This window comes from Rhinichthys klamathensis, unplaced genomic scaffold (genome assembly GCF_029890125.1).
Source record: "Rhinichthys klamathensis goyatoka isolate OS25496 unplaced genomic scaffold, OSU_Roscu_1.1 h1tg000018l_1, whole genome shotgun sequence".
Lineage (NCBI taxonomy): Eukaryota > Metazoa > Chordata > Actinopteri > Cypriniformes > Leuciscidae > Rhinichthys > Rhinichthys klamathensis.
Window position 1 is genome coordinate 2241205 of NW_026606569.1, and position 12776 is coordinate 2253980.

General features: G+C 37.4%; 1 protein-coding gene across 2 annotated transcripts; it reads left to right on the plus strand.

The window, feature by feature from the left end:
• The first annotated feature begins 2123 nt into the window (after window positions 1–2123).
• Window positions 2124–11766, plus strand: LOC130070488 (gastrula zinc finger protein XlCGF8.2DB-like). 2 transcript variants are annotated; one of them, XM_056234908.1, is made up of 3 exons: window positions 2124–2139; window positions 3504–3588; window positions 10427–11766. In XM_056234908.1, the coding sequence occupies exons 2-3, from the start codon at window positions 3504–3506 to the stop codon at window positions 11299–11301; spliced, it is 960 nt and encodes a 319-aa protein (XP_056090883.1). In that variant the 5' UTR covers window positions 2124–2139; the 3' UTR covers window positions 11302–11766. The 2 variants fall into 2 exon arrangements, with proteins under 2 accessions (XP_056090883.1, XP_056090876.1); XM_056234901.1 differs by lacking the exon at window positions 2124–2139 and having other exon boundaries at window positions 3427–3588.
• Window positions 11767–12776: the final 1010 nt, after the last annotated feature.

Consider the following 12776-nt stretch of genomic DNA (forward strand, 5'->3'; position numbering starts at 1 on the left):
GCCAACGTTCACGTTTTTAAAAGGATGTGGCCCCTCGTGGTGGTGTAGTTCATCAACCATCAGGTTGAATGAGATGTCAGTTCTCTAGGGGTGCTCTGATTCAGGGAACGTCATACGCCGGTTCTGGTATTGCCCTGGGTGTAGGCACTTATCACACCTATGGTAAGCATTATGGGCCTTTGTTTTTTTTTCACAAAGGCCCGTGCAGGGGCATCACAGATTACTGTGTGAAGCCTAATTTTAAGGTTCTTATCTCCAAAGCAAAACCCAGCCTCTAGCTTCTGTAGTTCATTGACAAAATCAGATAGGAACTCTGTGGCCGAACTAGGTTTTTTTGGTTCACAGTAGGCCCCAATGATAACAGGTTCCTTCATGGGGATGGTAACCAGTAAGCCAAGGATGGGCCACAGCTGTACAGTGGAACTTTTAAATAAAGGTAGACCATCTATATTAATCTGCAGCCCCAATGTCATGCCCTCTGCCAGTGTTTTTGCATATTTTCTTATAGTGGCCTTCAAGGAGGAAAGGATGCCAAAGTGATGGTAGTTCCCCCCAGCCTTCTCCTGAATAGCATACTGCGTTTTTGTCTTGAGAAGGGTCCTACCATCCTTTGGCAGATTGGGATGGGTTATATGGAGTATACTCAACAGTGCAGTCAGGGTAACGAGGGAAATGCCAAAACTCACTGCCCAGTTGGCAATGTTATCGGAAAGTGATGTTAATGAGACCAGTCAAATGAAGAGAACTGGCATGATTCAAATTTATATTACATAAAAAGTGGCTTACACCCGTTACATTTTATTTATAGAACTGATAGACCATTGTGTCATATTTTTTAGTTAAAGAGGTCAGCACAAAAGTAAACAATAAAGCATTTCCTATTCTAATTAAGAGGGCCATAGTATTCATGTGACGTGACAAATGATTAAGAGGTTAGTGATGTGTGAATATTAGCCATAGAGAATATCAGCCATATTTGTAATAATTCATCATACAGCTGGAAAAACAACCCAGCCAGAAGTCAGTAAGAGGGATGTTTTATAAAATTTGTTATGTCCCCTTGAAAATGAAAAGGTGTCATAAATGCGACATATAAAACTCATATGAGTTGTGGAAAAAATGCTGTTCTGTGTTCATCATATAGAGTTTGGCTTTGAATCCTGCACTGATCGTCACGTTTCCACTGTCGGTAACTGAATAATAAAGACAATATTACTATATAAGCATTTATACAATTCACTTAATTTAAATGAATCAGATCAGTCAGAAATATAACTTCTCAACCAGAATGAACATTCCTGGAGTTCATTTCATTGGTATAGACACACACACACACACACATACACCATGTATAACAAACAAGCCCTGCGATCACAATATTAAAAGAACAAGAATTCTTCCCTTTTCAAGATTGAATTTTATCAAGACTTTATGCTTCATTCAACTGGATCTAAATCAAGAGGACAGCGTCACCAGAGTCAAAATGAATTATTTTATTTTATTAATCACGTGATATGTTACAACTTCATGACCCCATACACATAGGCCTACCTGCTTTATGTCCAGGGAAAAGGATACAGAGGCGTCAGAGCTGGTTGTACAAGCAAGATATCTAAGATAATAAATCAGCAGAGTAAAATAAACAGATAAGTGTTTTTATATGAAAATAATATAAAATTAGGCTATATATGCAGATCAATAGATATTTGTTGAAAAACATACTTTGCAATTCATGTTTCCTTTAGGTACTTTAACCTGATCTACATCTGTTGTATTTTGTGATCAGTACACAATAAAGACACAATATTATACAGTAATGTTGAGGAGAAAATTTTTCTGAAGTGCGCTGACAAGTCATACAATGAAACCGAATGTTTGATGAACAGATTGAATTTAGGATTTTATTCACATAAACATTCATCAATGTATGCAGTATGATGAATTTGAACTAAACCTCTCAATTAATATGGATGAGGTTCCTCGGACACAATTTTGTTATTTCGAATGTTTAGTGTGTATGCAAGTTTCTGTGCGCTTTTGTGATTTTAGCGTGTGAACGGGACTTTTATTTTGAAGTGCCGATGTGACGTCATAAGGATGCGCCGTGCTCCTGCACTGTTGTTATTCGGCTGAAGAAAGGTTCGTGTTTTTAATCGTTAAAAGTGTTTAATCTATGCAAACCGTCCTGATAATGCTATATATTTTTTAATGAACTGTAAAACGATTTGAATATATCATTGTATCATCTGACACTTATTTTTATGAGTAGAATGCAATGCATCCATACATTCTACTCAGTAACAGTAAAATCAGTTCATTTTCAGTAACACAAGTGCAATTGTTTACTTATGTGATAATTTATTCAGCCTACCTATGCAATTAACTGTTTATTTACTCATTTATATAATTATTTAAATTACTATCGCGGGAAATAAGAGTCGCTGTCCATCATTTTGAAAGCATTGATCATTACAAAAAGAGAAATAAAAACGTTTGACTTCTGTCCCTGCATTAATCCTCTCAGACACGAGAGCTGGATCTACCTCAACACATATCAACCGTCTTAATTTATTGCCTTAATATTTTTCGTGTGGCCCATACATTATAATGATAGTGGAAAAATAGAAAAATCAAGTTTTTTTTGTCAGTGTTTGAAATAAAGCTGCTATTGATTTTCATCGATGACTGATTATTGTGCTGGCCTATTAAAGACTATTATGTACTTAATAATCATATTATTAATAAGACCGTTCTAAGACAGCACGATGTATTAAAACCAGTTTAAAACCCATAATATAGCATAGTGCTGTTGTGAATTCACAAAGGCTGCGTTTCAATTAAATAAATATATGCCCTGCGCTTCATGCATGTATTTTAAGTCATTTCAAAGGCCACAAAAATACCAGATTAGCTGATTAATCGTCAAAATAATTAATCGATTACCAAAATAATAATAAGGGCTGACGTACTTCACTTCTGAGTGAACAAGACGGAGGGAAGTCAACGAGGGGAGGTTCAATTTAAAGGGGTGGTTGATTATGATTTCACTTTTCTAACTTTAGTTAGTGTGTAATGTTGCTGTTTGAGCACAAACAATATCTGCAAAGTTATGACGCTCAAAGGTCAAAGCAAAGGGAGATATTTGCTTTTAAAGAAATCAGTTTTTTAAGGACTATAACAAACGGCTGGTAGGGACTACATAACATTCCTCACGGGTTAGTGACATCACCAACCCTAAAATTTACATAAACTTTAACATGCTATATAAAATATCTGTGGGATATTTTGAGCTAAAACTTTACATACACACTCTGGGGACATCAGGGATTTATTTTACATCTTGTGAAAAGGGCATTATTGCCTACTACCACCCCTTTAAGAGACACTCAGAGATTTAGTTTGGATGTGTGTTTCGTTCTGTTAATTATTCTCATCTTAAACAGGACAAACACACAGAAAACTCCTGGTGAAGCGACTGAGGTCCACGTGACACTAATATAAAGATGGCGTTTATTAAAGAGGAGAGTGAAGACGTGAAGATTGAAGAAACATTCAGTGTGAAACATGAAGAAACTGAGGAACACACAGGTTGGTTTGTCTGGATGGACTGTGGATTTCACAGCTGAAACTGAGACACTAGTGCTGTAACTTTGTTTTAACTAAATATAGTGCTTAAATTACTTAAAACATCAAATAAAATTAGATTCAACCATGAAGGATTTGCTACAGTGAGATTATTTATAATGTACAGACTACTCAAAATGCACTCTGATCAATTACAGCTTTTAAAAGCAAATAAGATTGAAACACATTTGTGTGGGCAGTGGGAGAGTCATGCAATGAATGCTGTTTTTATATTTTGTGTGATGCACATGGAAGCTAATAATATTCAGAACATCATCAAATTCAGTGTGAAAATGCTTTGTTTTCAAGCAAAATACCATAATGTGACGTCATGCACTTTCCCAGAAGAAATAGTATTTTATAAGCAACTAAACAAAATAATTTAGTTACTAAAGGTTCTGACAAATGATAATTGCTGCAGTCTATTTAAAAAATGAGTTTAATTTGAATTAATTAATAATAATAATAAAAAATAACTTTGAATGAATGATTCACTCAAAGACTTCACTTGTTTCATTACTGGATGAATGAGCGTTTTTCTTGAGGAAATAATTAAATGAGAAAAAAATTTTAACAGTCACTTGTCGCCACCTACTTTTGTAACGATGCAACTGATACAATCTTTATTTGAAGTGCCTAGTTATTTTCGCTACTGTAGACATCAGTGTTCATAGTATTAGTAGTATTAAACATTTATCCAAGTATATTATTATATATTATATCGAGTAATTTGAATGTTCGTTAGACAGAAATAATGTTGAAATGACTATTTCTTGGTTTAATTATATTTATATTTAGTATAGGCCTAAACAAGATACATTTATTCTAAATATAATTAATAATAATAATAAAAAAACTAGAGTACTGCTAGAATATTTAACTGGAATATTTAGTTAGACATACTGATTAAATAGTCCGCTATAAAAAAAGACCTGAAATGGCATATTGGACTCGAATCGATGAATCTGTTCATTAAGAACCTTCTGAACAAAGCGATTCACTAGAATGAACCTTCTGAACAAAGCGATTCACTAGAATGAACCTTCTGAACAAAGCGATTCACTAGAATGAACCTTCTGAACGAAGCGATTCACTAGAATGAACCTTCTGAACAAAGCGATTCACTAGAATGAACCTTCTGAACGAAGCGATTCACTAGAATAAATCAGTTTTTCCAAAGCTGCAGATGTACAAACCGTTTAAGACGAACCTATTCAATCGAATAAATCAAAACTTACCAGCGCTATTAAGAGATGTTGTTTACCTCCACTCACTCGTCAGTGTACAAATGTGATAAAAACAGAGATGGCTGCGCTACGCCGCTACTCGTTTAGGAAAAGTAGCTTTTTACTGGAAAAGCTTGTATTAAAAGCAGATCTCTTCTCAAAGCTAAAAGTGTTTGCACCGTCATAATGGTGTGCGGGAATAAGGACACACTCATAGATCAGTTGTTTCCTTAGTCTCAAAATTGTTAAGTAAAAGAATAGCCCATTCAACTTTCACTTACTTTGACATGTTTCAGTAGGTCCCGCGCTGTCCCAAGAATGGTGAGCCCTGTACCTCGACTTAACAATTCCATTGTTCCAGAAACGAACGTGGACGTCAAGCTGCTTGGTTTTGGTGGTCTTGATTTAAGCTTTCGTCAAACATTACGACATACGGTCCGGTAAGAGTACGAACCAATTCCCTCTTTATAAACTCCCCCAGTCCAAATTTCGCCACATAAGCGATCTTGTTGGGAAGATACGTTTTCGCGATTACTGAATCAGGGAACATCACCGGGAACATCACCTGGAAGAGATCGTTAATTTCACTGTTGCTATTAAATGAGTGGTGAAAGCACCTCGGCTTTCGACGTGTCAGTCGATCCAAAAGTACCCCGAAGGTCGTTCGATGGAGTTATGATGATATTGCGCTGGAGGGACCAGGCATTGAGGAGGACGGCAGCAGGGGTGAAGCACAAAACTGGCTAATTCCGCTGAAGGTATTTTGCGGCTAGCTTGTGTTTCTCCGCTCTGGCGTGTGACTCCAGCGCCTTCACACCCAGAGTCCCTAATTGAATATTTTTTTTGCAAAGTTTGCAGCGAGCCTCGTACCTGGAGATGGGTACCGCTTGTAACCAACAGCGGAAATCGCTGTGATCTAGCCATGTCTCGTTGAAAGTACACTTTCCCATTTTCCACACGTAGCCGAATGCAAATGCAATACCTGCCCTCAAAAAACATCTGCGTCTCCTCAGAGTTTATCACAGGATTTGTAGTTTTATCACCGTGTATGTACCAACACCAATATCCCCCAGAAAGAACTACAACACACCGAAATACACTGAACAAAATGATAAACGCAACACTTTTGTTTTTGCCCCCATTTTTCATGAGCTGAACTCAAATATCTTAGACTTTTTCTATGTACCCAAAAGGCCTATTTCTCTCAAATATTGTTCACAAATCTGTCTATATCTGTGTTAGTGAGCACTTCTCCTTTGCCGAGATAATCCATCCACCTCACAGGTGTGGCATATCAAGATGCTGATTAGACGGCATGATTATTGCACAGGTATAATGAACTCTTAACTGTCAAAAGATCAAGGAAAATTTGAATTCTCAGTTCATGACCCCTTTAATATAGTTTAACAAGCTGTTTTATTGACTTCTTTCCACGGTTAAAACACTGAGCGATTGCATGGGACGTGATTCAGTAAGTTGTATTGTATTTTTCAGCATACCTTCTAATGTTCATTCATGTTTGTTTATTTGAGGCTATAACTACTAGTAAAGAGGAAGAGACGATCAATTCATATGAGATCAAAAGAGACAATCGATTCATATAAGATCAAAAGACTATTTAGAAACAAAAATATTTCTCTAATTTGTTTTTGTTTTTTTATTGTTGACGTTGTCGATAATGACAACTAATCATTTCAGCCCTAATGGACAACTATCACAAATCCTAATATACACTATATTGCCAAAAGTTTTGGGATGTCTGCCTTTAGATGCACATGAACTTTAATGACATTCTATTCCTGACAGGGTTTAATATGGAGTTGGAGCTATAACAGCTTCAACTCTTCTGGGAAGGCTTTCCACAAGGTTTAGGAGTATTTTTATGGGAATTTTTTACCATTCTTCTAGAAGCAAATTTGGGAGGTCAGGCACTGATGTTGGACGAGAAGGCCTGGCTCACAGTCTCCGCTCTAATTCATCCCAAAGGTGCTCTATCGGTTGAGGTCAGGACTCTGTACAGGCCAGTCCAGTTCCTCCACACCAAACCCGCTCATCCATGTCTTTATGGACGTGCACTGGTGCGCAGTCATGTTTGGACAAGAATATCCCCAAACTGTTCCCACAAAGTTGGGAGCATGAAATTGTCCAAAATGTCTTGGTATGCTTTAAGAGTTTCTTTCACTGGAACAAAGCGGCCAAGCCCAACCGCTGAAAACAACCCCACACCATAATCCCTCCTCCACCAACCTTTACACTTGGCACAATGCAGTCAGGCAATTACCGTTCTCCTGGCAACCGCTAAACCGAGACTCGTCCATTGAATTGCCAGACAGAAAAGCGTGATTCGTCCCTCCAGAGAACACGTCTCCACTGGCGTCCACTTTGTTTTAATACAACTAACAGTTGACCGTGGAATATTTAGTAGTGAGGAAATTTCACGAATGGACAGGTGGCAACCTCGTACCACGCTTGAATTCACTGAGCTCCTGAGAGCGACCCATTCTTTCACAAATGTTTGTAGAAGCAGTCTGCATGCCTAGGTGCTTGATTTTATACAACTTTGGCCATGGAAGTGATTGGAACACCTGAATTCAATGATTTGGGATATTGTGCCAATACTTTTGCCAATATAGAGTATAACATTCAAACAAAGCTGACTTGAATATTGCACATAATGTAATTTTCATAACTTGTAACGTGTAAAATCATTATATGCACAAATGAGCAACATTTTTAATGCTTTGTGATAATTAGGTCACTGAAATGAATTATATTATTTCCTGGGGGAAAAAAATCATGACCAGAAATCAGGCCTTGCCAACCACACATTTTCCAAGAGTGTGATGTCAAAGTGCCCTACTTCTTCTGAACCAGATATGTCCACAGGGCCCATGGTCCTATTGTTCGTCTAAGGATTATTATTATGCTTTTTGAAGCTTTTGGGGCTCTTAACATGCTTTAAAACACACAAAATTTTTCATGTCAGAGTCATTTGCCATTGCTGCATATATCACACATAGCTGTACTGATTTGTATTAGTACATTTATTGTTCTCATCGACACAAACAACTACACTGACAATGATTAGCTCAGACCAACAATAAGTGTTTGAGGCTTTGTATATTTGGGTGTTTTGATGCTGTTAGCATGTTTAAAATGTCATGAAATTCTGCACACACACGAGAGTTGTCCGCCATTGGTTGTAGGAAACAGCTAAGACATGGACATAGAGCAGGGGCAGTAACTTCAGACCTGGAGGGTCACTGTCCTGCTAAGTTTAATTCAATCCCCAATGAAACGCACCTACCTGTGTGTTCAAGAAACCATGAAGACGTTGGTTAGATTGTTCAGTTGTGTTTGATAAGGGATTGATCTAGACCAAACTCTGCACAGTTTAGCTCCATCTTGCCTCAACACACCTCCCTGGAAGTTTCTAGTATGCCTAGTAAGACCTTGATTAGCTGGTTCAGGTGTTTAATTGCGGTTGTAACTGAACTTTGCTAAGCAGTGGCCCTCCAGGAGCAGGATTGGACACCCCTGATCTAGACTATGTTGGGCAGTGGCCCTCCAGGACCAAAGTTGCTCATCCCTGACCTGAAGTCACCAAACTTGGTACGTATATTGTTCTCCTCAAGCCGGACAACTTTCAAAATCACGTGGATGTAGCTATTGTGGTTCAGGGACATTTCTCACATATCTCTCAATTCACCCACTTAAATGCATCTGCCCACCGTGTGACGATGGTGCCGTAGTGCTTGATACTATTATCACTTTTTTACAGCTATATTGATGGTTTTGATGCTTTAACCTGTTAACCGTCACCAGTGCGTGGGCGCTCTGAAGCGTTTTTTTTTTAAAATACTTCAAAGTTACTATCATATTTAATGTTATTAACTTGACAAACTATACATCATTAAAACGATATAAGACTCAAGTTTCAGTATTTGACCACTATTGTATTCTGAGAAACTTATAGTGACAGTTATGTCTTAATTTGTGTCAGGAGTTATGAAATTAAAAAACGAGTCGTTACCTTTAATATGAATTATGAGCGTCAGCTGCTCTCATTCAGAAAAAAACTCCCGTGCGATCGTCATGACAGCGCTTGACAAAACAACGTCCCTCAGGGCTTTTAGCTCAAACATGTGCAGATTTGGAGACATATTGATAGATTCTCATAAGTTTACATCAGATTTCTATAGACAGGAAAAATATTTATTGAATTTATACCCAAATGCGTCGATGTAATCATTTTGAGCGCTGGATACTCTGATCTACTGTATTATCAATTCATACTGAAGTCTGGGGCGCTGTTGCACAGAAAAGTCCATATATGGATCACATGAAGAAGAGCCATAATCATGTGACATTCAGGAAGTCCTGACCTATGGTCCTGACACAACAAAGCTATCAGAGATCGCTGTAAAGTGCAGATAAAGATGTTTTGAAGACAATAAACATGATTGCAATGATATTTGATTTACCTGTGTTCTTCGAGTCATGTCAGGTATTTTCATAATAATAGATTATATGTATAATGTAATGCTAATCGAGATAGACTTTCAAATTGTGCAGAATACAATAAAATAATATATTTTCTATCTGATTTTTTTATCTGAAGCCAAATCAGATTACAGAAAGTTATTAAAAACACTCGACTTGCGCTGTAAAGTAAGTTTGGAGCACAAACATAGTTTTATTCTCATAAATTGTCGTGTATTGATGGTGTGCTAAGCTAACATGCTAGCTAGTACTGAGCACCTGCTACCTAACTTCGGTGTAATTTTTATGATTTTTTTTCTAAATAAGAATGCTTACTAAAATGTTTCGTTTTTCAAAAAGGGCATTTGATACAGTTTCACTGTGAAGTGAGAACTTTTATAAAAGAAATGAGGGATTGAAACAGTGTGAATTGCTAGTCGTTAGTGATTATAATGCAGACAAAAGAAAAGCATATTTAGAGCAATAAACAGGCTGGAGAGGTGTGAATATGTGCAGGGGAGACTGACACTGAATGGGGCTCGTTTTTGCATCACAAAACAATAGAGGCAATAGACTGAATAGATGCTTATAAGATGACAATAAACACCAGTCTAATCAAAATAAAGTCATATGACATGATCTTGAAAAACATTGAACTAAATACAGAGTTTTAGACTTATCATCTTCAGATTTTAAATATAACATGGCCAGACATGTGGCTTTAGCTGCAGTGCATTTCTAGATTGCTACAATGCCAACTTCAATTTTATTTTCATGAAGATGTTTCATAAAAATAAATGTATAATAATTTTACAAAACTTTGAAGCTATTTATAACTATTTTTTTTCATTATGACAATAATTAATTCTACATTTACAATAAACTTCCAGGTGTCAGCTTTCAAATGAGATCTTACTTGTGCTTTTAGTACAAAGGGTTCATGAACTGTATCTGTTTCGGTTTGGGAATGCCATATCTGGGGATTTTTCAAAAATGGGGTTGCAGGTTAACAGGTTAAATGACTAGATGTTTTGATGTCTGTTTGTGCCATTAAACTGGGGTGTATTTGTATTCTCTTTTTTTTTTTGCCTTAGATCTGATGATGCTAAAAGAGGAGATTCAAGATCCGAAAGAAACAGAAGAGAAAGATCAGTTTGAGAAACATTATTTCCCAACTGGAGAAAAATCATTTAGTTGCTCACAGACTGAAAAATCATTTAGTTGCTCACAGACTGAAAAGACTTCACCAAAAAGTGCTCAAAAGACAGCAAATAGAAGTTATTTCACCTGCCAACAGTGTGGAAGGAGTTTCACTCAAAAAGGAAATCTTAAATGTCACATGAGAATTCACACTGGAGAGAAGCCATACACGTGTCAACAGTGTGGAAAGAGTTTCACACATCAAGGAACCCTTTATACCCACATGAAAGTTCATTCTGGAGAGAGCCCTTACACCTGCAAACTGTGTGGAATAACCTTGAATCGAAAAGGAAATCTTAAGACTCACATGAGAGTTCACACTGGAGAGAAACCTTTTACATGTGATAAGTGTGGAAAATGTTTCACACGTAAAGAGAGCCTTAAAAACCACGTGAGGGTTCATGTAAAAGATAGCTGTTGTATATGCCGTCAGTGTGGAAGGAGTTTCACAGACAAGAAACAGCTTAAGAGGCACGTAAAAACTCACTCCGGAGAGAAGTCTTACATGTGCCATCTCTGTGGAATGAGTTGCGCAAACAATACAAACCTCGAAGTCCATGTGAGAGTTCACACTGGAGAGAAGCCTTACAGCTGCCAACAGTGTGGAAAGAGTTTCAATCGAAAAGAAAGTCTTAAGACTCATATGAGAAGTCACACTGGAGAGAAGCCTTTCACCTGCAAACTGTGTGGAAAGAGTTTTACACATAAAGGAACCTGTTATACCCACATGAAAGTTCACACTGGAGGGAAGCGTTTCACCTATCTTTAGTGTGAGGAGATTCAGCATCAAATAGACCTGAAAAATCATTTGCAGACTAGTTCAAAAATTGCAGTGTTCTGAGTGGAGCGATTTCAAAAAGAAAAGCTTGTAAAAGCATTAAATTCACTTTCAAAACTTTAAGTCCATTTAGGCCTGGTTTCACAGACAGAGCTTATATTAAGCCAGGATTAGGCTTTAGTTCAATCTGGGAATTTAAGTAGCTTTTATAAATCTGCCTTAGAAAAAAACAAAACATTACTGGTGTGTATCTTGAGACAAAACAATGGCACTGAACCACTGACTTAATTTAAGGGTGTATTCACAGTTATCTGGTTTGGTTCGAATTAATCAAACTCAAGTTCGTTTCCCCCCTTGGTGCGGATCTTTTGAGCAGGTGTGAATACAGCAATCGCACTCTGGTGTGGACCAAACAATCGTACCAAGACCCAGCTGAAGAGGTGGTCTCGGTCCGGTTCCAAATCGTCTTTGCAAAATCCAAATTACAACATAGTATAGATGACTTTTGCAAGCAGGACGAGGCTGAGGGTCGTGAGAGAACGGCACGAGGCCGGTGGCGTGATTACCAATGTCGTATCTCTCACGGAGGAGCTACGGAAGCATAAAAGGAAGAAAGCGATGACCGTGAAGAAAGGAGAGAAGACCAGGCCTGGACTTTTATGTTATGTTTTGTTTATGTGTGTGCGGCAGTCGTCCATGAAGGGCTACCGTTTTTACTTTAGTTTTGTGTTTTTTATTATTATTAAATTGTTTAAATGCTGGCCGGTTCCCGCCTCCTCCTTCCAAGGCAAGGCAAGTTTATTTATATAGCACATTTCATACACAATGGTAATTCAACGTGCTTTACATAGAAGAAATTAAAATAATCAAAACAAATAAGAATAATTAAAACAGCATACAACATAACAACATACTTTATTACAATGACATTGTATCATATGATGCTCATAAGTTTCTTCATATTGCGTTAGTAGCTGATAAAACCAAATCAGTGAAAGAATAAAAATTGCTCTACGTAAGATCTCCATGATTAGCCTGTTTTTGCACTTCCTGCTTTTCCCTGCTTGAGAATTTCTGTCCAATGAATGGATGACTTTAGCACACGCGTGTCACTTGCAAAAAGGGCAGTGTGAAAGTGAACTAGCGGACTTTCCTGGTGTGAACTTTGACTTTCCCTAAGATATGTCAGTGCTAGTTGCTTTCAGTTAAAACAGCTTTAACATGCATTTTAATCTGGGATAGGCTTAAGCCTTGTCTGTGAAACAGGGGGAAGAAGTCTTAAAAATCATAAATAGGAGGGGAAAGTTTAACTGTTTGCAAAGATTTATAATTTTTGAAGCACAAACAGGAGACGCTTGGAAAAGGCAAACATGATTTTGATTGGCTGGAGATTGTGATGGTTACTGATTTGCATAACTGAGCTGCTAGAGTGATTCGGGTGTGTTTAGTTGGACAAGAAGTAATAG

Bases quoted from the DNA above. Each gene is read 5' to 3' on its own strand.
- LOC130070488 (XM_056234908.1), top strand. From the start codon at position 3,504: ATGGCGTTTATTAAAGAGGAGAGTGAAGACGTGAAGATTGAAGAAACA. The intron at 3,589-10,426 runs GTTGGTTTGTCT...TTTTTGCCTTAG, and splicing joins AGAAACTGAGGAACACACAG to ATCTGATGATGCTAAAAGAG.